At 43.5% G+C, this 26,888-nt stretch overlaps 1 protein-coding gene and 1 long non-coding RNA gene across 9 annotated transcripts in view; one reads left to right on the forward strand and one right to left on the reverse strand.

Annotated features, from left to right (window-relative positions):
- LOC102165845 (uncharacterized) overlaps positions 1 to 21,707 on the reverse strand; it is a 32,198-nt gene extending 10,491 nt beyond the window's left edge. For 3 of the 6 annotated variants that reach the window (XR_014817522.1, XR_001298090.3, XR_001298087.3), the window contains exons 1-2: positions 21,520 to 21,707; positions 17,787 to 17,962 (exon numbers count right to left, since the gene is read on the reverse strand). This is a non-coding gene — a long non-coding RNA (uncharacterized LOC102165845). Of the gene's footprint in view, positions 1 to 13,883; positions 14,316 to 16,115; positions 17,230 to 17,786; positions 17,963 to 19,696; positions 20,791 to 21,519 lie in introns of those variants that run through there. The other 3 variants (XR_014817521.1, XR_014817519.1, XR_014817520.1) reach the window with 3 other exon arrangements.
- On the forward strand, positions 20,745 to 26,728 carry COX20 (cytochrome c oxidase assembly factor COX20). Of its 3 annotated transcripts, none has more exons than XM_084979365.1 (4): positions 20,745 to 21,337; positions 25,309 to 25,423; positions 25,504 to 25,587; positions 26,478 to 26,728. In XM_084979365.1, exons 1-2 carry the CDS (start codon positions 21,121 to 21,123, stop codon positions 25,314 to 25,316), a joined length of 225 nt encoding a protein of 74 aa, XP_084835491.1. In that variant the 5' UTR covers positions 20,745 to 21,120; the 3' UTR covers positions 25,317 to 25,423; positions 25,504 to 25,587; positions 26,478 to 26,728. The 3 variants fall into 3 exon arrangements, with proteins under 3 accessions (XP_084835491.1, XP_084835492.1, XP_005653848.2); XM_084979366.1 differs by having other exon boundaries at positions 25,528 to 25,587; XM_005653791.4 differs by having other exon boundaries at positions 21,274 to 21,337; positions 25,524 to 25,587.
- The last annotated feature ends 160 nt before the right edge of the window (positions 26,729 to 26,888 follow it).

The raw sequence follows: 26,888 nt of genomic DNA on the forward strand, positions 1-26,888 counted from the left end.
CGCTCAGGTGAGTTTCCCTTCCTTGGTTAGGAACCTTCCTTCGGGTTTTTCTGCCGTCAGGCAAGGTCCCCTCCTTGAGTTCCCGCATCTCCTCAGCTCCCCGCAGACCCCTAGCCTGGGAACCTCCACATGCCAAGGGTGTGGCCCAAAAAAGACAAAAGACCCAAAAAAAAAAAAAAAAATCAAAAACGGATTCCGGGGCATGGTGGGATGGACAGCAGTTCAGGGTTGGGGATGCAAACCGTTACATTTGGAATGGATGGGCAATGGAGCCCTACTGTTCAGCTCAGGGAACTGCGTGTGATGGGGTCACTGTTGTACAACAGAAATTGAAGAAACATTGTAAATCAACTATACTTTAATTTAAAAAAACCTTAAAAATTAAAAAAAAAAAAACAAAAAACAAAAAACATATCTGGCCCTGGGGGAAAACCACAGGACAAAGAAGCTTCAGATGACCTGTCTGCTTGCCTGTTGTTGTGTTGTTGGCGGCGCCCACGGTATGCAGAAATTCCTGGGCCAGGAATCGAACCTGAGCCACCAGAGAAGTCCCAGATGATTTTTTTTAAATGGCCCCAACTGAGCCACAGTGGGAACTCCCCAGATGATTTTTTTTTAAGACATCCTGTCCAAAGAAATGTTTTTGCTCTTTTTTAATTATTTTTTTATTTTTTTGCTTTTTAGGGCCGCACCTGTGGCATATGGAGGTTCCCAGGCTAGGGGTTGCATCAGAGCTGCATCTGCCAACCTACACCACAGCCACAGCAACGCCAGATCCTCCACCCACTGAGCGAGGCCTGGGATTGAACTCACAACCTCATGGTTCCTAGTCAGATTCATTTCCTCTGTTTTTCCTCTTAATTCTTCCCAGAACATATTCTTTGAGACTCAAATCCACAGGCACCCAGGGAGATACAAATTCACTTGTTAAGTTAAACAAGGCAGCGAGCCCATCTAAATTACTTGGCCTCCAAATTAAAATTCTGGCCTGAATCAAGTGCCTCATTAAAATTCTTCCAATTGAATTTATCCCTTCATTTGATAGAACATTTATTTAGGCATCGTGTCAATGCTGGAACACGGTTGACCTGGTTTAGGACTCTAGCTCGGCCGCTAGCTGGGTGAGCTCCGGTCCATTATTTAACCTCTCTGAGGCTGCGGCCGCAGACGTTGATGTGGCGGGATGGGTTCAAATGTTTACATACGAATGCCACTCGTATGCATATGTATGAATGTACATACATATGCATCGATATGTATGAATGTACATACATATGCATCGTCATCATCCTTATTTCAGTACGTAAGGCGGTATGGCCCTGGCCTAATGAAGTCAAGACAGTTGAACTAAAATACAGCACGAACTCCTCTATTCTTCAGGAAATTTGTGGCTTTCCATTCAACAGCATTTAAATAGAATCTAGGAGGTCCCGTTGTGGTGCAACAGAAAAAAATCTGACTAGGAACTAGGAGGTTTCGGGTTCGATCCCTGGCCTCACTTAGGGGGATAAGGATCCGGCGTCGCCGTGAGCTGTGGTGCAGGTCGCAGACGCAGCTCACAGATCTGGTGTTGTTGTGGCTGTGGTGTAGGCCGGCAGCTGCAGCTCTGATTTGACCCCTAGCTTGGGAACCTCCATATGCTGCAGGTGCGGCCCTGAAAAAGACATAAGACAAAAAATAAATAAACAAACAAACAAATAAATAAATAGAATCTAAATAACATTCAAGGGAGTTCCCATTGTGGCTCAGTGGAAACGAATCTGACTAGTATCCATGAGGTTTCGGGTTCCATCCCTGGCCTCGCTCAGTGGGTCGGGGATCCGGCATTGCCGTGATCTGTGGTGTAGGTTGCAGACGTGGCACGGATCCCGTGTTGTGGTGGCTGTGGTGTAGGCCGGCAGCTGTAGCACTATCTGACCCCTGGCCTGGGACCCTCCATATGCCTCAGGTGAGGTGTGGCCATTAAAAAAAAAAAAAGCATAAATAAGTTTCAAATCATTAGTATGTCTTGCATCCACCAGATGAGAATGTTTTCAATTAGGTATCCTTAAGCCTTCAGTAAAATGGAACAAATGAAATTTATTTTAAAATAACTTTATTATGGCTGGCTTGATGCTTTATTACATTTGATTGATCCTTTTGATGACATGAGTGGGTGGTAGGAAATAGTGCATTTAATTGCGTTTTGATGAACTTATGGATTTTTAAATCTTGATAATTATAATTCAAATTGACAAATATAATTCAAAAATACATAATGAATGTATTTTACAAGAATGACTGACAATGAAGAAATCTTGGAAGGTGGGGGGAGACCAATTTCACCTTCTTCCTAAGCCTTAGAAAAATTAAATTCTTACACAGTAGCTTGCAAAGTGTGATATTAACTGTACTGAGGTTGATTTTAACAAGCGTGTTGAAAATGTGATTACCGAAGAATATAATGAGCTTTTTTTCCTCTTCAGGAAGGAAAGTTTCTCTTCCTTAAATTATCATGTCAAATAAATCCAAAGTATAAGCTGAAAAGAAAATAATTATGTAATCCCTCTGCTTCATCTTAGCTACTTCTTAAGGAATATAAACTATTAGTAATATACTAGAGAGAATTTTAATATGTGAGTCATAGCCTGTGAATCATGGTACCACATCAAGTGGCTCTGACTGGGAAAAGCTGAATTATATTCCTACTCCCACACTAAAATAATAACCCCCTTCCCACAGGGGCTAAGAGAAAAACATGGTTTTTCAGCAATGAACTTTAATTTCCTTTCTTTTCTTTTCTTTTTTTTTTTTTTAAGCCCGCACCCGCAGCATATGGAGATTCCCAGGCTAGGGGTCGAATTGGAGCTGCACCTGCCGGCCTACACCACAGCAACTCGGATCCAAGCAGCATCTGCAAATGACATCAGAACTCTCGGCAATGCCAGATCCTTAACCCGCTGAGTGAGGCCCAGGATCAAATCCTTGTCGTCATGGATACTAGTCAGGTTTGTTACCAGTGAGTCATGACGGGAACTCCTAACTTCTTTATTTCCTCCCAGTTTGATTGTTATGGGACTCTGGTCTAGGATGGCAGGCTACGTTATTTAGGGCTTCTTCCATCCAGGGTGTAACCCACACTCGCTGTCCCTCCCTCGCATTTCTGGCCCTCATTTGCTGGCATTTCTACAAAGATCACAAAATACTAACATGTAATTTTTTTAAAGTTTCAAAGCATTTTTGAAGTTCCTGTCATGGTGCAGAGGAAACAAATCTGACTAGGAACCATGAGGTTATGGGTTCGATCCCTGGCCTTGCTCAGTGGGTTAAGGATCCAGCATTGCCACGAGCGGTGGTGTAGGTCACAGACATGGCTCGGATCTGATGTGGCTGTGGCTGTGGTGTAGGCCGGCAGCTGTAGGTCCAATTCGACACCTAGCCTGGGAACCTCCATATGCTGCAGGTGCGGCCCTATAAAGACATTAAAAAAAACGAGAAGAAAAAAAAAAAAAAAAAAGGAACCTAGGGATAAAAAAAAAGCTTCATTTTCATAATTATCTCTGATCATCTTAGCAACTTTATAGAAAAATAGAAGGGATGCAGAACAGGGGAGTTCCTGTTGTGGTTCAGCAGGTTAAGAACCAGACTAGTACCCAGGAAGATCCCGGTTCAATCCTTTGCCTCACTCAGTGGGTTAAGAATCCGGCATTGCTATGAGCTGTGGTGTAGGCTGGCAACTACAGCTCCGATTGGACCCCTAGCCTGGGAACTTCCATATGATGCGGGTGTGGCCCTAAATATAAGACCAGATACTATAAAACTCCTAGAGGAAAACATAGGCCAGACACTCTCTGACATAAACGACAGCAACATCTTCTCAGATCCACCTCCTAGAGTAATGACAATAAAAACAAAAATAAACAAATGGCACCTACTCAAACTTCAAAGTTTCTGCACAGCAAAGGAAACCCTCAACAACACAAAAAGACAACCCACAGAATGGGAGAAAATCTTTGCAAGTGAAGCAAAGGACAAGGGATTCATCTCCAAAGTTTATAAACACCTTCTGCAGCTCCATACCAAAAAAACAAACAACCCCGTCAAAAAATGGGCAGAAGATCTAAACAGACAATTCTCCAAAGAAGACATACAGATGGCCAAGAAACACATGAGAAGATGTTCAACATCACTCACTATTAGAGAAATGCAAATCAAAACCACGATGAGGTACCACCTTGCACCAGCCAGAATGGCCATCATCCAAAAGTCTACAAACAGTAAGTGCTGGAGAGGGTGTGGAGAAAAAGGAACCCTATGACACTGTTGGTGGGATTGTAAATTGGTGCAACCACTGTGGAAAACAGTATGGAGATGCCTCAGAAAACTAAACATAGAACTACCATCTGACCCAGCAATCCCACTCCTGGGCATCTACCCAGAGAAAACCATGACTCGCAAAGATATATGTACTCCAACGTTCACTGCAGCACTCTTTTCAATAGCCAAGACAAGGAAACCACCTAAATGTCCATCGACGGAGGAGTGGATCAAGAAGAGGTGGTACATATACACAATGGAATATGACTCAGCCATTAAAAGGAATGAAATACCAGCATTTTTAGCAACATGGATGGGCCTAGAAATTATCATGCTAAGTGAAGTCAGCCATACAATGAGACACCAACATCCAATGCTTTCACTAACATGTGGAATCTGAAAAAAGGACAGACGGAACTTCTTTGCAGGACAGATGTTGACTCACAGACTTTGAAAAACTTATGGTTTCCAAAGGAGACAGTTCGGAGGGTGGGGGGATGCGCTGAGGTTGTGGGATGGAAAGCTTATAAAATTGGATTGTGACGATCATTGTACAACTATAAATGTAATAAATTCATTGAGTAATAAAAAAATTTGAAAAAAAGACTAGTTACCATTAGTTATGCCTGCTACCATGAATTAACTCTCTGAGTTAAAGCAAAACTAGAATGAGTTCATGCTCTTGGCAGGTGACCATGGAGAAAGCATCTTCAAAATCGTTGCTGCTGTGGCAGGACCGCCAGAGGCGAGGCGGCCCAGCCAAGTTCTGGGGTGACAGAGGTGAGAGTGTCAACCCAGCTCTCTTCCCAGCACGGGGTGACCCAGGCTCTGTGGCTGCCTTTGGCCTCCTGCCTTCTCATAGTTAAAGGCTACAACGAGACGGGCCCCCGTGATCCTCTGGGAAGGTCAGGCACCCGTGTCTGTGCCTGGAGAATGCAAGGCTGGGAAGCTGGGCTCAAAATCGAAACCGTACCCACCTTTCAAAATCATTTGGGTATGAATCCTACTTCTGCCTCTTGGATATTGTGTGACCTTGGGCCAACGACTGAGCAGCTCAAAAGCCTCAGTATAATAACAGTAACCACCTTTATAAATAAATATGTATTCATATAAAAAAATAAATAAATGCTGGAGAGGGTGTGGAGATAAAGGAACTCTATTACCCTGTTGGTGGGATGTAAATTGGTGCAACCACTGTGGAAAACAGTATATGAGACTTCTCAGAAAACTAAACATAGAACCCTTTGACCCAGCAATCCCACTCCTGAGCATCTATGCAGAGAAAACCATGACTCAAAAAGATACATGAGGAGTTCCCATCGAGGCACAGTGGAAACGAATCAACTAGGAACCATGCGGTTGTGGGTTCGATCCCTGGTCTTGCTCAGTGGGTCAAGGATCCGGCGTTACTGTGAGCTGTGGTGTAGGTCACAGACACAGCTCAGATCTGGCGTTGCTGTGGCTGCGGTATAGGCCAGCAGCTGTAGCTCCGATTAGACCCCTAGCCTGAGAACCTCCACATTCCACAGGTGTGGCTCTAAAAAGCAAAGCAAAAACAAAAACAAAAACTAAACGTGTACTCCAATGTTCTTTGCAGCACTATATACAATAGCCAAGACATGGAAACAACCTAAATGTCCATCGACAGAGGAGTGGATCAAGAAGATGTGGTACATATACATAATGGAATATGACTCAGCCATTAAAAGGAAGGATTAATGGCATTTGCAGCAACATGGATGGACCTAGAAATGATCATGCTAAGTGAAGTCAGCCATACAATGAGACACCAACATCAGATGCTATCACTTATATGTGGAATCTACAAAAAGGACACAATGAACTTCTTTGCAGAACAGATACTGTCTCAGACTTTGGAAAACTCATGGTTTCCAAATGAGACAGGTTGGGGAGTGGGGGGATGCATTGGGGGTTTGGGACAGAAATGCTATAAAATTGGGTTGTGATGATCATTGTACAACTATAAATGTAATAAAATTCATTGAGTAATAAAAAAAATACTGGGAGAAAAAAAGTAAAAAAAAAAAAAGTCATGTCTCTTTCTCTTTCTATAAGGACACTAATCCCATCATGAAGGTCCCACTCTCACAACCTCATCCCATCCTAATCACTTCCTAAAGGCTCCACTTCCAAATACCATCACTGGGGAATAAGGCTTCAGCAAATGAACCTGGGAGACACTCAAACACTAGCAATAATAATTCTAAAAAGAATTATAGCAATGAGGGTCAAACATCCACCTTTCTGTACATGTAAAGTCAACAGCAAAGTAGGAAGAAAACAAACAAAAAGAGTTCCCACTGCGGCTCAACAGGATACACGGCATCTCAGGAGCCAGCCCTGGGACGCAGGTTGGATCCCCAGACCAGTACAGTGGGTTAAGACCCTGGAGTTGCCACGGCTGAGAAAAGAGCTACAACTGTGGCTTGGATCTGATCCGTGGCCCAGAAACTCCATACACCACAGGGAGGCCAAAAAAAAAAAAAAAAGGAAAAAAAAATTCCCCCTTACGATGGTTCCTCTTTCACTGGTCTTCTCATACAACATCAGCTTGTTCACTGTTTTAACCCTCATTTCGCTCTCTGGGCTGTTTCAAGTTACATGATGCACTTATTTTAAATTAGCTAAAACATCAATCATTGGAAAACAGGGAGTTGGGGATTCACCAATGAACACGTGTAAATATGGCGACACCTGGTGGTTAGATATGCAATAACATCATGAGCCTCCTATAATGGCGGATTCCTGGTTTACTCTTGAATTAAATCAAATGGAAATTTTAAGAAAACATCCCAAAGAGTTAGCAACAAAAAGAAGTGTATGTGTGAACATGCATGGGTGTGTGTGTATTCCTTCTTGTGCATCAAAGATTGAAATGATCCAAGACACAAAGAAGATGAGAGCTTGATCAAGAATGTGTCATTTATTCTGCAGCTTCTAATCTGACCTCATACAAGACACTCAGCCATTTGGGGTCTCACTTTCTCATATATAAAACAGGAAAATTGGGAGTTCCTGTTGTGACTTAGCTGGTTAAGAACTCTTCTAGTATCCATGAGGATGCAGGTTTGATCCCTGGCCTCACTCAGTGGGTTAAGGATCTGGCGTTGCCACAAGCTTCCGTGGAGGTTGCAGACACGGCTCAGACCTGGCGTTGCTGTGGCTGTGGCGCAGGCTGGCAGCTGTGGCTCCGATTTGACCCCTAGCCTGGGACCCTCCATATGCAGTGGGTGCAGCCCTAAAAAAGACAAAAGACAAAAATACATTAAAAAAAAATTACAGTGAGCCTAATCATAAGCGTGGAAACAGCAATTCCTAGGGCAGCGGTTCTCAACTAGGTGACTTTACCCTCCAGGGCACATGTGCCCGTGTCTGGAAAGGTCTTTAGTTGTGACAATGAGGAGAAGAGGGTAGTACTGGTATGTAGTGGGTAGAGGCCAGGGATGCAGCTAAACATGCTACAGGACACAGGCCAGGCCTCCACAACAAAGAACTCTCTGGTCCAAAATGTCAACAGGGCCGAGGGTGAGAACCAGGGAACAAGAGGGAGAGAGTCTGGACTTCTTTTTCCCTCCTACTGTCCTCACCAGTCCCACCATCAGCTGCAAGGACTGGTTGGTGGGCCATGAAGGAGAAATTCTCCAACACATGTGTGCAAAAGAGTTCACAGCGTTTGCAGGTTGAATTTTATTAAAAGGACATATGAAATGCTATTTACTGCTTGTAATTCACTACACATGGATGAAGTTGGCCATATTATTTCCTCCTCTTTACAGGGAAGTGAACCTGAGCTTTTGCTGGAGAGACATTGAGATAGACTTGTGGAAACCGCTAAAGGCATAGTTACTTGTGGCATTAAGTCCAAATGAGAGTGAATATAATTTGTAGCAGCCGAATACTCTGACCGTATAGATACGGCACAGCTGCTTTTGTTTTTTGTTTCTTTTCCCCAATGTCCCAAGACCAGAGTGAGGGAACTAACATACCCCCTAAAAGGTTTTTTTGTTCGTTCGTTTGTCTTTTTAGGGCCACACCCATGGCCTACGGAAGTTCCTAGACTAGGGATCAAATCGGAGCTGCAGCTGCTGGCCTACACCACAACCACAGCAACACCAGATCTGAACCACATCTGTGACCTACACTACAGCTCACGGCACTCACACCTCTGAGTGGGGCCAAGGATGGAACCCACAACCTCATAGATACTAGTCGGGTTTGTTACAATGGAACTCCCCCCAATTTTTTTTTTTTTTTTTTTTTTACTTTTTAGGGAGGCACCCGCGGCATATGGAGGTTTGCAGGCTAGGGGTCGAATCAGAGCTGTAGTCGCCAGCCTACACCACAGCCACAGGCACAGCAACACCAGATCCTACACCACAGCTCACAGCAACAACACAAGATCCTTAACCCACCACGGCAACGAGCTGCATCTGTGACCTACACCTCAGCTCATGGCAATGCCAGATCCTTAACCCACTGAGCAAGGCCAGGGGTCAAACCCACAACCTCATGGTTCCTAGTCAGATTCGTTTCCCCTGCTCCACGACAGGAACTCCTACAGAAACATTTTTTTTAAAAAAAAACTGTTTTTAGTCATCATATCATCAGTGCTAGTATTACTATTGTTGCTTTGGGATTATTGTGTGCATAACATAGGATAAAGCAAATGAGGGAAATGGCTGATCCCTGGTTTGGAGCAAGAAATGTGCACAGTGACCTTGTCATAGCAGATCACAAGGAAGCTATGGGAGACCCTAGGTCTTATAAAAAGCATGTAAGAGCCAATGGGAAGAGGCTTTCACTCACCAAAGATGCAATTTCTGGTTCAGAATACCAAGGGGTTGAGACTACTTAAATCCACAAATGCATAATTTTACATATATATATATATTTTAAACATCTCATTTGGAGAATATTAGGGAACCATCCTTTATCTTAAAAAACTGGTACCTCATGGGAAAGAATCAAGCATTTTCTCCGCCTTTCCTATATGAATTGTACACCTGGATCCCAGTCGGGTTCATCAACCGCTGAGCCACGAAGGGAACTCCAGCGGCATCTCCCGGGGCATCTCTTGATGAAAGTATTACAACTAAACAATGAACAAGAAGTGCTAGACTGTTACCATTTTTGCAACTCCCAATGAATGAATGGCTATAGGCATTAAGCATCAATGCTTATCATTTGCTAATACAACAAAAGGGAGTCCGCGAGACACTGGTGCCTGTGATTCAAGAGCACATCACCACCAATGGTCTTGCCAAAGGGATGGAGGCTAAGTCTCATCAAGCTTCAGCTCGATCCAGCTGCCAAAAGGCAGGAAATCCAGAGTATGCTCAACTGCACCAAGAGTGTTGTCGGCAGCCAGACAGTAGGAAATTTCACAAGTCAAGGGACTCAGGTTTTTCAACAGATAAATTGTAAGGTTGAGAAAGGATCAATATTATATCAATGTTCAATTTTGGTTTGTTTGCTTTTTAGGGCTGTACCCATGGCATATGGAAGTTCCCTGGCTAGGAGTCAAATCGGAGCTACAACCCCTGGCCTACACCACAGCCACAGCAACCCAGATCCGAGCCACATATATGAACTACACTGCAGCTCATCACAATACTGCATCCTTAACCTACTGAGTGAGGCCAGGGATCAAACCCGCATCCTCATGCACACTAGTTAGGCTCATTACTGCTTAGCCACAGTGGGAACCTCCTCAGTATCAAAAGTTAATAATGAATGTTAATTTAATGTAAATATTACATTAAATATTAATATATGCCTTATGATAATCCATTAAGGTATACATTCATTTTTGTGTGATTTTCTTTGTTTTCCTTTCCTTCTTTTGGTCAGCTCTGATTCGACCCCTAGCCTGGGAACCTCCATATGCCACGGGTGCGGCCCTAAAAAAACAAAAACAAAAACAAAAACAAAAAAAAAGAAATTGCAAAGCAGAAATTTGTGGAATTTTCTCCCATCAACGCAAATGCACAATGAATTTTTGTAACTGTTTTTACACAACTTTCTGGCTACAATGTACTGACAATTACTGGAGTTGGCCACTAGGGTGCGTTTTTGTTGCCCATAGCATCTGTGTTTGCATTGAGAAAAAGATTTTTAAATGTTTCTGTAATGCCATGTGAGTATTTGGATAAAGCAATTATTCCCTACCTTTTGATCACAACCTACAGACATGAGTGTCAGGGCAGGCAATTTTTATTTGGAAAGTTAGATTCAACAAGTAAATAATGTGTATATACTGAAAATGCTATAGATTTCTCCTCCTTTAACGTGTCTTAATTTACTTAATAATTTATCATAACAAAGCCTCATAAACCATCGTAACAAAACATTAGGATATAATGTAGAGAATGACAGGTAAGAAGTTTTCAGCATGGTCTTTTTTCTTTTTTTTTTTTAGGGCCATACCTGTGGCATATGGTCCCCAGGCTAGGGGTTGCATTGGAGCTGCAGCTGCCAGCCTGCACCACAGCCACAGCAACACAGGATCCGAGCTTATCTTTGACCTACACTACAGCTCACGGCAACACTGGATCCTTAACCCACTGACGGAGGGCAGCGATCAAACCCGCATCCTCATGGATACTAGTTGGGTTTGTTACTGCTGAGCCATGACAGGAACTCCCCATTTCTCGTTTGTAGGAAATTGGTCTCACTCAGCCTCCATGACCTTCCCTGAGTTTCCAAAGGGCAGTTGCTCATCAGGGAAGGGAGGGGATGCAGAGACCAGGGAGGTGCCGTCCAGAGAGGATAGTGCAGCCTTGGGGCAGGGTCCTGGGTCCTCCTCAAGGAAGATACAGAACGATACCTTTGAGTTCTTCTGCAGAACTCACCCTCCAACACATGAAAGCCAGAGAGAAGGAGCATCAGAACCAGTCCCGGGGCCCCTAAACACCAACTGGGAAGAATGACAGCTCGCATCTAACCTGAGCCTTATCCGCAGCCCTATTTTCTGCTCCCAAACGATGAAACCCCTTCCTAAGCTCTGCCAAGGGAGGGCACAGTCTTTAGGGCATCAGTCAGCTGTGGCCTCCTTTGTCTGCCAATGAAGCTATTTTTTTTTCTCCTTCGCTCAAAACTCTGTCTCCGAAGTTGCTATTGGCACCGACGGACAGAGGCTGAGTTTCGGCAACAGTGTTGAGGATCCAAATGACACCGGTGAGCATGAGAGCTGCTTTGTGGGATTTTTTTTTTGGGGGGGGGGGGCTGCCCGCAGCACATGGAGTTCCTAGGCCAGGGATCAGATAGGAGCCATAGGTGCAACCCAAGCTGCCCCTGTGGCAATGCTGGATCCTTAACCCACTGTGCCGGGCTGGGGATCAAACCTGTGTCCCAGCACTCTCAAGATGACACCAATCCTGCTGCACCGCAGTGGGAACTCCTGAGATTGGTTTTTTTGTGTTGTTTTGTTTTTAGCAACACTCTGCAGCCTGGTTCTGAGCTCACAGAAGAATGTCCACATTTGTCAGGTTGGAGGTGGGCCAAGGATGCAAATGGAAGAGCACTTGAACCTGGGAGTTTAGGACAGTGGTAGATACCTATTGTTGTAGAACAAATTACCCACACATTTATCAGCTTAAAACCACAAGCATTTATGACCTCACTCAGTACCATGCCAGCCTAAAACTGGCATTTCCTAGACTCACTGCCACTTTAAATTATTCTACTTGATTTTGCCCAGCTCCCCTCAAAGGAAGCTTCCTGGGAGATGGACAGGGTCTGTCTTGCTCATCACTGTATCCTCTTGATGCAGACAGTACCAGGCATATAGCAGATGATGAAAAAAAAAGTGCCTATAAATATATGAGCAGGTGAATGAGTGAAACCCACCAAAGGAAATTGTACTTTCAACTTAGTGACAAACTTTTGCTTTTTTCTTAAGGAAGGGATGGAGTTTCTGAGGACTGAGTTTGCAAAGAAATTCAATAGTTCCCTAGGTGTATACTACTACTTTTTACCCTTCTCCTTTTTCTTTTCTCAAATATAATTAGTTTATATTGCTGCTAGTAAAACAGCTCTCAGAGTTATGACTTCACATCATGTGCCTTTGAAAAATCACCCTCAACTACAAAGTATCCCATTCTAAATGCAAAAGATAAGTTTCACAAAGGATTGCAAGGAAAAAAATATCCACATAAAATCCTCCTTTTCAATTCACTTTCAATTTGAAATTAGAAATGAGTCTTGGCTATAACCACCACAACAAATTGGTGTCTGAATGAATATAAGTTTACTTAATGTCTCTGATAAACTTTTTGAAAACCACATATCTTAAGGGAAAATTCTCTTTTGAAATATTAACATTCAGAAGGTTAACCCTGGAGTTCCTGCTGTGGCTCAGGGAATTAAGAACCTGCCTAATATCCATTAGGATTCAGGTTCAATCCCTTGCTTCACTCAATGGGTTAAGGATCTGGCGTTGCCCTGAGCTTTGGTGTAGGTCACAGATGTGGCTCAGATCTGGTGTTGCTATTGCTGCGGCTGTGGTGTGGGCGAGCAGCTTCAGCTCCAATTCGATCCCTGGCATGGGGACTTCCATATGCCTCAGTCATGGCCCTAAAAAGACCAAAAATAAAAAAATAAAATAAATGAAAAAGTTAACCCTAGTGAAAAAAACAATATCTTATTAGCTTCAGGTTTTTTTGGTGGTGGTGGTGGTGGGGTTTTTTTTTTTTTTGCTTTTAAGGGCCGCACCCACAGCATATGAAGGTTCCCAGGCTCATGGCCCAATCGGAGCCGCAGCTGCTGGCCTACATCACAGCCACACCCACAACAACAGCAGATCCGAGCTATGTCTGCAACCTACACCACAGCTCACAGCAATGCCGGATCCTTAACCCTGAGCAAGGCCAGGGATCGAACCGCAACCTCATGGTTCCTAGTTGGATTTGTTTCCAATGCGCCACAATGGGAAGTCCCAGCTCCAGGTTTTATACTCTTATATATATTCCACCAGCCCACCCCACCCCCCAGCATTCTCTGAGACAGCAGGTGGTGAGGGCCACCCCGGACCTGGAGCCCGCATGGTTAGGACCACTGTCTTGGGCTCACAGTCCCAGCCCTGCCCTCGCTAGCTGTGTGATCTTAAGCCAGTTACTTGCCCTCTCTGGGCTTCAACTGCCTCCTCTGTAAACTGATACCTTACCAGGGTTGTGAGGGTCAAATGAGAAGCCCGTAGGACACCTGAGATGTGTGCATTGGCTAAGATTGGTTGTGGTCTCTGTTTTTACAGAGTAGAACACTCAATCAGAAATGCTCGTGGATTTGCTCAAGGTTACACAACCAGGAGGCATCAGAGCTTGACTCATCCCCAGAATTTCTCTCTCCAAATAGAGTGCTCGTTCCACCTGACAACAATTATCTCCCATTTTAACAAGGAGAGTGTACGCTGTGCTTAGAAAAGGTCAAAAATAAGAATACTCCAATTATAGCATACATACAATCGGAAACTGACAGTAACTGTTTTTACATTCTCCCAGTGTTCCCACTCTAGACAGAGCAATCGCTGAAGCTTTAGGGATTTAACTAAGGTTTTACCGACAACAAAATATCGTTTTTTACTTATTTATTTAATTAATTATTTTGTCATTTTGGGCCACCCCACAGCATATGGGGCTTCTGAGCCAGGGCTTAGAACCGAGCTGAAGTCAAGACCTAACCCACTGCGCTGGGCCAGGGATCGAACCTGAACCCCAGGGGCTCCCAAGAGGCCGCCAATCCCATTGTACCACAAGGGGAGCTCCCCAAAATACCATAATATTTTAAAAGTACAGCTAAATACTGGTTCTTCCTAGGGATTGGAGCTTGTATCATTTTTTCAAGACCACTCCTCTTATTGGCCTCTGGAACCAGATGCAATTCTGCTCCTTGTTACATCAACACAGCCAATTCTCGTCACCATAGCTGTGTTTATAAAGTCGCCAAGAACACTGAGTTAGCGAATTTCCAGGGGAGAGTCAGGGTTCGGTTCCTGCGGGCCTCTGGAAACAACATGTTTGTTAGCCAATCAATGTAGAACCTTGTTTTATTTATTTATTTATTTTGGGCAGGATCCAAGGCATACGAAAGTTCCTAGGCCAGGGATCGAACCCATGCCACAGCAGTGACCTGAGCCACAGCAATGACAAGGACGGATCCGTAACCGGCTGAGCCACACGAGATCTCCTGAACTTGGCTTTATGTGCGTTAAAGACACTGTACTGAATGTGTACTGTTGATTCACCCACATTGAACTCACGGCCAATCGCACTCTTAACTCATGCCTGAAGGAAGCTTGCCTGACACATATTTTTCTCCATACATGGAAAATACAATGCCTCCCTTACAGCCTTCTTACGCTCAGGACACTAGAGAGCATTTCAGCATTACCCTTGGGAGGCATTATAAACAGCATAATCCCAACAAAACCATGAAAATGCAAAACAAAAAAGGCATTAAAAAGACCACTGTGGGGACTCCCGTTGTGGCTCAACAGTAACAAACCCGACTAGTATCCATGAGGATGCAGGTTTGATCCCTGGCCTCACTCAGTGGGTTAAGGATCCGGCGTTGCTGTGAGCTGCAGTGTAGGTTGCAGATGTGGCTTGATCTGGCATTGCTGTGGCTGTGGTGTAGGCCAGCAGCTGTAGCTCCGATTGGACCCCTAGCCTGGGAACTTGCATATGCTGCGGGTGCAGCCCTAAAAAGCAAAAAATAAAAAATAAAATAAAATGGGAGTTCCCGTCGTGGCGCAGTGGTTAACGAATCCGACTAGGAACCATGAGGTTGCGGGTTCGGTCCCTGCCCTTGCTCAGTGGGTTAATGATCCGGCGTTGCCGTGAGCTGTGGTGTAGGTTGCAGACGCGGCTCAGATCCCGAGTTGCTGTGGCTCTGGCGTAGGCTGGCAGCTACAGCTCTGATTCGACCCCTAGCCTGGGAACCTCCATATGCTGCGGGAGCGGCCCAAAGAAATGGCAAAAAGACAAAAAAAAAAAAAAAAAAGAATATAAAGCAGAATAATAATACTAGCTAATATTGTTCTAGGCTTTTAAATCCCAAACTAATTTGTCCCAAGTTAATATTGTTCTAAGAACTTTAAAAATGTCCATAGACAAGAGTGATTCTCAAACTTCTGGTCTCAAAACCTTTACTCAAAAATTATTCAGAGCCAGAGTTCCTGTCGTGGTACATTGGAAACAAATCTGACCAAGAACCATGAGGTTTCGGGTTCGATCCCAGGTCTTGCTCAGCGGGTCAAGGATCCAGCGTTGCCGTGAGCTGTGGTGTAGGTTGCAGATGAGGCTCGGATCCCACGTTGCTGTGGCTCTGGCGTAGGCCAGTAGCTACAGCTCCGATTAGACCCCTAGCCTGGGAACCTCCATATGCCGCGGGAGCGGCCCAAGAAATAGCAAAAAGACCAAAAAAATAAAAATAAAAAAAATAAAAATAAAATGTCCATTGAGGGACATGACTTATAGTGGGATAATACGTGCCTCCTGTTATGAGGCAATTTGAAATACACAATAGCATCTAGAGGTATTATTGCAATAAAGTTTAACCTGAATTTAATCAGGCTTCGAGAAAGTACATGTCATTAAAAATATAATGTGAGCCACATACGTAATATGAACATTTTTGGTAGCCACGTTTAAAAAATAAAAAAAAGGAAGTTTCTTGGTGGTATGACACACTAAGGATTTGGTATTGTCACTGCTGTGGCTGCGTCACTGCTGGGGCCCTGGCCCCAGAACTTATGCATGCCATGGGCATGATCAAAAAAAAAAGGAAAAACAAAACCAAAATTCACAGGTGAAATTTAATATTATACTTTAAGACAAAAATAATAATATACTTTAACATAACATATCCAAAATATTAGTGTTTCGACATGTAATCAATATAAAAAATTAATATTTTACATTCTTTCTGTACAGAGTCTTCAAAATTCAGGATGTATTTTTACACGTACACACATTTCAATTCAGATGTTAAATTTTCATCGGAAACACTCGATCTATATTTAGAGTTCATAAATTTACAGTTTGAAGAAGTAGATTTGCATACTCAAGTTGTTCCAAAATACTTAAGATTTTTCCAATAATGGAAGTGAATGAGATTTTAAAGTTAAATTCCAGTTAATTTAAATTAAATTAAATTTTAAAACCCAGTTTCTAAATTGCATTAGCCACATTTCAGGTGTTCAATGGCTACATATGGCTCAGTGGCCACCATACTGGACAGTGCAGTCCTAGACGTTATAAGAAATAAAAGGGATGGCTCAGCAGGAATGAACCCGACTAGTATCCATGAGGACGTGGGTTTGATCCCTGGCCTTGCTCAGTGGGTTAAGGATCCAGCGTTGCTGTGAGCTGTGGTAAAGGTCACAGACGCAGCTTGGATATGGGCTTGCTGTCACTGTGGTGTAGGCTGATGGCTGTAGCTCTGATTCGACCCCTAGCCTGGGAACCTCCATATGCTGTGGGTGCAGCCCTAAAAAGAAAGAAAATAAAATAAACCATTACAGACTGGACCAAGAGGAGACAAGCTCCAGGAGAGATGCCTTTAAAGAAAAAAAAAATATATATATATACATATATAGGCAGATCAGGCAATGTTTTCCACTGTATTATGCAGAGTTTTTTGACTCTGTAGGAGAATTTTGAGAGGAAAATTAGTGATAGGTACCTTCAGTAGTATCTTGATAAGCCATCTGTCCGAGAAGAAAAAGAAAGAAAGAAGCCCTGATTTGTAGAATTCATTAAGTTCTGGGGCACAATACTTCCATTATGGCCATATTCAAGCTACCAACATGAAGTCACTGAACACAGAGTTGGCAAGTGATGCCCACAACTGGCTCTTTATCATTAATTTTCTTCTCAAAATTCTCCCACAGGGTCGAAAAATTCTTTAGAGCCACTAAGGGAGCGGAAAAAAAAAAAGCACATACATGAACCAAATGAGTATGATATGCTAAAATTTAGGTAATCTTTTATGAAAAAAAGAAAAGGAAAGGAAAGTAAGGAAAGAGAGAGGGAGGGAAGGAAGGAGGGAAGAGTCAGTAAGAGCTAGTTTCAGAGTTCCCGTCAGAGCACAGCAGAAACAAATATGACTGGGAACCATGACGATGCAGGTTCAATCCCTGGCCTCGATCAGTGGGTTAAGGATCCAGCATTGCTGTGAGCTGTGGTGTAGGTCACAGATAAGGCTCAGATCCCAAGTTACTATGGCTGTGCCGTAGGCCAGCAGTCTCTGCTCGGATTTGACCCCTCGCCTGGGAACTTCCACATGCCATGAGTGCAAGAGCTAGTTTCAACAAAATTTAGCAAATAAAGCAATTATTAACTCCAGGAAAAATTTAAAGTTTTACAAGAAATGAAATCATAGTACCCCACATGACTCAGCTACACCAATTACACTGCCTTAATAATGTATATACTGCAGTCTCCTTTGTGGCTCAGGGATAATGAACCTACCTATGAAGAAGCAGGTTCAATCCTTGGTCTCGCTCAGTGGGTTAAAGGATCTGGCATTGCCATGAGCTGTGGTGTAGGTCTCATGACAGATAGGCTTCAGATCTGGTGTTGCTATGGCTGTGACGTAGTCCAGTGTCTACAGCTCTGATTCGACTTCATATGCCCCAAGTGAGGCCCTAAAAAGACAAAAAAAAAAAAAAAATCCAAAAAAGTAGAAATACATGAGCTACAAAATAAAACGAAACCCTAAAAATTAATACTAAAAGCATATTCAAACTTACTTGGAAAGAAATAAAAGCTTAAATTATAGAAAATTTATAAAAGAATGGTGATAGGAAAATTACCTCTTGAAATCTGTAACAACATATGATAAAATGATTTTCAGAGGAAACTTTACAGCCTTAAGTACATTCATTAGAAATCAAGAAAGATGAAGAATAAGTGATTTTAGTCAATTCAAAAAGCTAGGAAAAAAAAACAATGAACTAGACAACCATGCTGATAGAAAAAAATGTAAAATAGAAAATAGAAAAAATAGCCTTGGTCAATAAGACTAACAGTTGTTCTTTCAAGAAATAGGAAAAGATGGGAGTTCCCATTGTGGACACAAGATCAAAAGCCATAAAATAAAACATTAAATATTGGACTTCATTTAAAAAAAAAGTTAGGATGTTTGAAAAATGAAAGACAAAATTGGCAAATGATTACGGAAAATATTGATTACGAATATTAGTTAAAAGCCATAACTGCAGACAGAAAACAGTATTTAATATCTTGTAATAAACTATAATGGAAAAGAATCTGAAAAAGAGTAGTTATATAACTGAATCACTTTGCAGTACACCAGAAACTAACACAACATTGTAAATAAACTATACTTTTTTTAAATTTTTCTTGTCTTTTTACGTCCTTGTGAATGCTAGTCGGATTTGTTTCTGCAGAGCCGCAACAGGAACGCCCATACTTCAATTTTTTTAAAAAAGCCATAATTGTAAAGAGCTGCTATAAACTAAGGAGAAAATCACAAATTTTTTAACTCATAAATGCTATACAAAGGTAATTTTTAGGAAAAAAAGGACCAATAAACATTTGAAAGAATGCTCAACCATACTGGTAATCAGGAAAGTTTAAAGCAATAAAGATACCATTTTTCACACATCGGATCAAGAAAAATGTTCAAATATGATAATACGCAGTGTTAAAAATGTTGTGAGGAAATAAGCACTCTCTCTCATACAGTCAGTGTGTATTACACTTTTGAATGTGCACACCCCTTTGAATCAGGCTACTTCCAGAAATCTATCCCTACAGAAATACTTGAATCTAAGAACAAGGATGTATGTGTACTCACTGAACATTTTTGGGGGGTTAGATTAATTAAAAAAAGGAAAAAAAAAAAAAAGAATCCTGCTAGATCAATCAAAAGTTAATGATTCAAGGATTGCTGAACAGTCTTTAAAATGAATGAGTAAATCTCTATGTACTTACATGAAAAAATTTCAGCACATAGTGTTAAGGTTAAAAGTAAATTACTGAATGCAAATTACATACCACAACCTTTAGACATGCATGTGTCATATACAGACAGACACACACGTAGGGCAGCAGGTATGGTATAGCGAGACTTTCACTTTTTGCCCTATATTCCAGGGTTAATTAAAAAGAAAAAAAAAAAGAAAGTAGTTTGGAAAGAGATGTATTAAACTGTTAGTTGTCTTTACCTTAAATAGGGGAGAAAAAAGGAATGAAAGCGAAAGAGATCTTTTCATTCTAAAAACTTTGAGAATAATTTTTAAAAAACAAACATGCAAGTTCATGCCATTTTTGTGAAATTATTATTGGTATAAAGAAATAACAACATATGAAAATGCTTTGCAAAGACAAGTGAAATGGACCCTAGGTTAGTTTACCTTAGCAATTTTTCAAAGTCTCAGCAAAAAATAAAATAGGATGGCCATGGAATTTTTCCAATTCTCCTTCCTTTACAACATAATCAGGAATGACTTCAAATGTAATTATGGAATTACACTGCTTCACTCTTTAAGGAATATTTCTGCCTTAAATATTACCTTCCAGACCAAGAGTTCAAAGCATAGTTACCGCACAGATTTTCAGGTGAGAGCCCCAAACTGGCAGGATGGGGGGACGGGGTGGAAAGAGTAGGGGAATGACATTTATTCTATGTCCTAATTAATAGTAGAGCGGTATGTTAGAGCAGTTTAATCTAACCAAAAGTTACTTATTTTTAAAGAATAACTGTCACACACAAGTCATAAAATGCGATTGTTGGAAGATTGTAGTAAATGATGATGAACGTATAAGGAATAAGAAAACGCTCGACAGCTGACAGCAAATAACCGCCTTATCCAGCCGCAGCATGACTCTGCACCATGACACACTCTAAAGCTTGGGTATTTTCCCAGGAGAATACGCTGAAATACAAAGGTCCACAAAGAGAGGAGGCATAAAGATTTGGATAGGGACATTTTCTTTTAGGGTGGACAGAAAAAAAAAAAAAAAACAGGAAAAGGAATTGCACTGTTTAAAGTGCTGAGAAAATGGTCAGAGCCCATCTGCCACCCAGGAGGCCCACACGCAGATTTCACGTTAAGCCGCAGTCCTGGGGAGCGAGCATCCGTGGACCACCACCCAGCGTACAAGGACGCGCGTCGCAGCCTTTTCCCACTTGGCCCCGCCCGCCTCCCTGCCTGCACGGCGGGCACAGACGTCCTGACGCATCCGCATTGACGAGCTGCTCCCTCCATTTTGTCCCCAGTCTCCTTCAGGCGCACCGAGCGGCGCTATTTTAAAGCCACTCCCAGATGGAACCAATGCAGGGAGGCGGCGGAGTGGGTGCGGGACCACGCTTTGCCGGAGGCCGGCACTCGGGGATAAATGACGGCTGGTGCTGGTGGAGCTGCCTGGGGCGCCCAGGGCTCGACCCGGGCCGGAGGACAAAGGACACAGAGGGGACGCGGGCCGCATGCCAGCACGGGCCGACTTCCGGGCCGTGAGCTGGGAACGTGGGGCGGGGGAAGGGGGTCCCGTTCGCAGGACAAAGCGGCGGCGGCGCGCACGCCCCATCCGCGCGGCCCCGCCCGCCCGCCCGCCCGCCGCGCGCGCCCGGCGCCCAAGCACGCGAGCGCGCGCGGGCGACGGTTAGAAATGGCGGTTGGGGCCAGAGGGGCGGGGGCGGGAAGATGTGCCGCCTCGTGGTGCTAAGCGTCCGGGCCCGTAGTTGCTTCACGGGCCCTCTTCCTCCGCCTGGTGCAGGCCCTAGAGATGGGGAGAGCCGCTGTGGGGAAGGCGTGACTCCTTCAAGTGAACAAAGGAAATGGCGGCCTCTGCCGAGGAAACCGACGCGGACAACGCTGCAGCCGCCGACACTGGGAGACGTTCCCTAAAATGGCGGACTGCGCGGGCGCGGGCGGGGCGAGGACGCGGGCGGGGCGTCCGTTCGAGGCCGCCCTCGGCGGCGGCGGGGCGGGGCGGAGGCGCCGACTGCTCGCATGGCCGCCACGCCGGAACCCGGCGAGCCCGGGAAGGGGAAGGTAACCGGGGGACAGCGGGGCGCGCGGGCTGGGGGCGGGGGTGAGTGAGGCCCGGACGGGCGGGCGCGGCGCGTAAGGACGCGGCCTCTGGAGCTGCGAGACCCAGACGGGAGCGCGTGTCGTTCGCTTCTCTGCCCGCGGACAGACCCCCCCCCCCCGCCCGCCTTCCGTCCCTTTTTTACCTTAATTGCCGTGGCTTTAATGACATACACGAGGAGGATGAGGGGACAGGTACCGGTAATTTACTGCAGCTCACAGACTCATCCCTTTGGGTATATTTTGTCTTGCATTGTAATTTGTTAGTCAAGAGATTGCAAAATTCCCCGAGGACGGCTGCCTTGTGCAGCAGGCTCTGTGCTTCACTGAAAGCGCTTAACTTAGGGGAGTTGGGAAAGGTAATCGAGTGCGTTTATATCGAGAACTGGAGGGTCAGATGAAACGCTTGAGGTGTTTTCTCCTTTACCCTTTCGCTCGACCACGTGGAGTATGCAGGATTCTATGGACCCGATCGTTCCCGTCGCTGGCCTTCCTGCCCTGCCTGGCCCCTGTGGGCTCCCCTGTAAAATGGATAATTTCACTTCTCTGTCTAAAACCCAGTCGTATCAGTCCATTGCTCTCAGGTTAAAATCCGAATTTCTTGGCCTGGAAATGTGAAGGTTGTTACCTAACGCTGGCGGTTCAGCCTTCGGCTCTTCCGATGCTTTGCCGGTGGTGGATTGAATAAATCTAAACAGGGCCGTCTCTGGTCTCCCCTGCAGGGCTTCCTGACTCCCTAAAGGAGACAGGTGCTTCTGCCTCCACCTGCCAGGACACCTTGTACACAGCCGTATCGTTAGACTGGAAGTCAATCTTTGTCTTGTTTTTAAGAGCGGGGGACCCAGTTTTGATATCCTCAGTGCAGCTAACAAGTGTTCATGAAAAGATAATGCCCCCCTCAAAAAAACCCACCTTAAAATAGTAAGCTATAGAGATAGTAACATTGGATCAGTTATTCACAAATATTTATCGAAGACCTACTCTGTGGCCACATGTGCGGAGATGTGGGATATGATGGATTTTGCAGAACGGTTGCCTCTAGGAGACCTTGGTGGTGCTGTTTCCAGAGTGCACGGATAAATGTCTCCTTGAAGAGTTAAAAGGGATAGTAGATTTGTTAAATGGAGAAGTTTAGTTCTGCAGTGACAAGGAGCAGAAAAATGGGACGGTAGCTTGGATGGGTGGCAGGGGGCTGTAAAGAGAAGGGTGGTTTGTTTTGCATGTTTCTAGACCAGAGAGCATTAAGTATAAATGTAAGTAAACAAGGGACAACAACAGAAGTAGAGTTCTTGAGAGTCCAAAGACTAATCAAAGGCACAGTGAAGACATTTTATTATTAGTTTTTGCTTTTTAGGGCTGCACCCGTGGCATACAGAGGTTCCCAGGCTAGGGGTCAGATCAGAGCTAGAGCTGCCCGCCTACACTACAGCTCACACACAGCAATGCTGAATCCCCAACCCACTGAGTGAGGCCAGGGATTGAACCTGCAACCTCATGGCTCCTAGTTGGATTGTTTCCGCTGTGCCACGATGGGAACTCCGAAAACTATTTTTTAAATAAAAGTAAGGCCAATTCCTCCTTCCAAACAAAAGGCAGAATATGAGCATCAAGGCAGATAGATTTAGCAGTGGGAGATGAAGCAGCTCTTGATTTCATCTGCTCTATTCCCTATAAATTATTAAAATGGCTTTCTTCTTAGAAATCTTTTTGAACTTCCCTTAATTCCATCAGAGTGCACTGGTAAAGCTGCAGCCGCCTTTCTAAATTCAAGCTTAAAAAATACTAGTCTACCCCAAAAAAGCCTGTAATTTTAGTTTTAAGGCTTTGTTATTAGCAGGTAAACCTTAAGTTTGCAGACTAGGGGAATAAAAGAATGCCTATACCTTTCACTGTTGCAAAGGGACTTTAGGCTTGGACCCTCTATTTACAAGAATCATACAGTTCTGTGTCCTCTCAAAAACATTATATATGTTGGAGACTTTAATAATACAGTATTCTGGACTTGCTTTTAAGTCATCAGGAGTCTAAACTCCACTTGACCAGTGACCAGGAGGCCAATTCTGTACTAGTACTGATTCTTAAGAACAGTCTCTGTACATCTTACCAGTTTTGATACACATTGCAGTTATGTAGTTGTTTCTGCTACTCCCTACATATATGTAGCTTGATGTCCATTTTCCTGCTGCAAGAGAGGAGACTTTCAGGGTCACACTGATGAGCACTCTGCGGCACTTACTAGCCTTCTACTTAAACCCTGAGCCTGCTTCCGATGTATCATCACAAAGAGGCCAGACTTAAAAACAGGGAAAATAAAGGGCCTGGCACTAATGCCCCTTAGCACCTCCAAATTACAAGGCTGTTTATTAGGCCAGCGTTGGCTTCTCCGCCTTGGCACTACTGACCATATCCAACCGAGGCAGTTTTGTTGATGATGTAGCAGCAGCCTTGGCCTCTAGTCCACATGTTGGCTTTAGAAGACACTTTAAAAGGGCACTTTATTTCCAGTTGCAAACATTTAACTCTAAAAGCAGTTTCTCCCAGGGTGGGTGGGGAGACAACCCGTGTTTCCCAAACATAAATGCCAATGGCCTATTTGAATTGGCATCTCAGGGTGGAATTTGAACATCTCCAAAAAGCTGTTACCCAGCTGACTGAAGCAGCACCATTTTATGCACATGGTAGAGAACTAAGGTGGATGAGTTCCCTTATGCAGGAGCTTAAGAATGCAGCACACCCACCCCCAGTCAAGAAATATTTGCAGATTCTACTGCATCCTGGGGTCACACCAGGGAATCCAAATAAAAGTCTGCACGCCCCCCAACCCCCAACATGCGGTGTTTGGCCTGCCCTGGCCAACACTTGATGGTTCCTTTTGCTTATTAAGATCTCTGCCTAAATGGGAAAGCCATCCAGCTGCTTGCTTCTGAGGCAGGAGACCAACCCCCCGCCCCCCCATCCCTGGACAATGGCCTAGCTAAGGAACCTCACACTCTCTGGGACCATAAATTCCATTGGGGGCTTGACCCAAGGGGGAGATTTTTCTTTTTGGTAAATTAAAAGTCTTTAAAAATTAAATCCTAATCCCTTAGTATATGGAAAAATTTGCATTTAAAATAAGTCTGCAACTTTAACAAGCACCTGCTATATTCTTGAGGTAAAACAAGCTGGGGTTGGGGTGGTGGTGAACAGACGAGACAAAGGAAAAATGTGGAAGAGAGTGACCCAAGAGAGTAAATAACTTTTGCTTTATTAGGCGCCAAGTCAAATCTTGACTGTAGAAGGAATTACTACCTGGCCCAATCGTTTCACTACAGATAGGGGCCAGAGAGAAAAAATACATTGTACAGTTGACAAGAGTTAGTGCCAGAGCTGAGACAACCCAACCCTCTAGGTTTCCACCTTTTTTCATCATACAAAGTGGTTACCGTGTGCTGTCAACAAAGAATTAAACTAATCAAGTCTGACACCAGCAAGGAAACAGACATTTGTCATAACATGTATTCTTACAAACACAACTGAGGCTCACCTCGTTACCTAGATCGTTTAAATCATTAAAGGACTTTAAAAAGAGCAGTGTAGCAACATGGTTAGAACAATTTCATTTCCCCCATGTATACCTCTCAAATTATTAGGAAACTGTACTTTTTAATTTCAGTGATAGCCAAATTCCACATGACTTTACACAGTTTAAAGAGCTCATGAAACACTTTATGCCCTTCTCTCTAAACCAGTCAACAAATTATGGCATGCCTTAATGCCCCAACCAATGGAGATTTAATTTACCCTGCTGCTTACTTAGGACTTTCTGGTCAAATTCTCAAGGTTTCCATTTTAGAGCTGTGTTATATATCAAAGCAGGATGATTGACGATCTTAATCTTTGCCAAACCACCCTGAAGTATTTTCTCGTTCAAACTAGGTTCTTATTTTTCCTAGCCATTTAAGCTCCTAGGAATTTTAGATGTCGAGAACACACCCTGTGCACGGGAATCAATATTACATGGTTCGCTGGGATCTGTTGTGGCTGGCCTTGGACACTTTTTGTTAACGAGTGAGTATCTTTTTTTTTTTTTCCCTCTGCATTAAAAAAAAAATGAAGTACAATATATAACATGTAATGTATAATTACAGTGGTTATGCTTCCTTGACAGGTAGAATCAGAAGATCATGCGATGTTGCAGTAGGAGGATTTATCTTGGTAACTTTAGGATGCTGGTATGTGTGCTAAAATTCACGAAGCTCCATTACTGTGATAGGTTTATCTAATTCCAAGCATATGTTCTACTCAGAGCAATTCCCACCCTCAGTGATATTTATCTTACAAAATACTGCTGGAACATCTCAAATCTTTTAAACATGTATATAAACACACATGTCATTTGTCAGATGAACAGATGAATGCATGCCATTAGTGCATCAATGCCCTGTCAGGGTTTATACTTCATTTAGGAAGGACTCTACTTTTTAAAAAATTAACCTAAATGCACATTTCATCCCTGCCTATGGCATTTAACATCTAAAAATATTACTTTAAGGAGTTCCCATTGTGGAGCACTGAAAACAAATCCAACCAGCATCCATGAGGGTTCATCTCAGTGGGTTAAGGATCCAGTGGTGCTGTGACGTAGGCTGGTGGATGCAGCTCCAATTTGACCCCTAGCCTGGGAAATTTCCATATGCAGCCCTAAAAAGCAAAAATAAGTAAATAAATAAGCCACTTTAAGAATGTGTACATAACCACTGTCATCTGTAAGCATTTACAATTTTCGATTATAAACGTCAAATTTTAGTTTTTTTGTGGGTTTTTTTTTTTTTTTTTTTTGGTCTTTTTTCTTTTTAGGGCCAAACCTGCAGCATTTGGAGGTTCCCAGGCTAGGGTCGAATCAGAGGTACAGCCGCCGGCCTACGCCACAGCGACAGCAACGCAGGATCCCAGCCATGACTGCAGCCTACAGCTCATGGCAAGGCTGGATCCTTAACCCACTGAGCAAGGCCAGGATCAAACCCGCAACCTCATGGTTCCTAGTCAGGTTCTTAACCACTGAGCCGCAAGGGAACTCTGGTATCTTTTATTTATATTGATTTGTTCATGTTCTCCTTACAAGGTTCCATTGTAGATATAATTATGCAAAGCTAAGAATCCAGGAAAGAGTTGCCAGAGAAGGAATTAAAAACAAGATTTTATATGAAAGTACCCACCTTGATCCTGAAAGAAAAACCAACGGGAGCGGCAGCAGCCATTGAGCAGTCTTGAGCATAGAAAACCCAGATAACCACTTCAGTGTGAACTACAGCAACATTTTATGTATCATGAGAGAGCTTTCAATCAAGTAAATAAAGTACTGTGTCAAGTTGTCTTTTTTCCACAGGTTTCTGACTATCTACCCCATTACTGTGGTCCTGTATCTCATCATACGTAGCATACCGAGTGTTCCACATGGTTCCCTGCAGTAAGCAGTGAGCACCGATGTCCAACAAATTCTCAGGTTGCCTTAAGAACCAATGACAACTGCTAT

Source organism: Sus scrofa, chromosome 10 (assembly GCF_054392235.1).
Source record: "Sus scrofa isolate SSC_HxYL_T2T_F1_AM1 chromosome 10, Sscrofa_HxYL_maternal_Yorkshire_Landrace_v2.0, whole genome shotgun sequence".
Taxonomy (NCBI): domain Eukaryota; kingdom Metazoa; phylum Chordata; class Mammalia; order Artiodactyla; family Suidae; genus Sus; species Sus scrofa.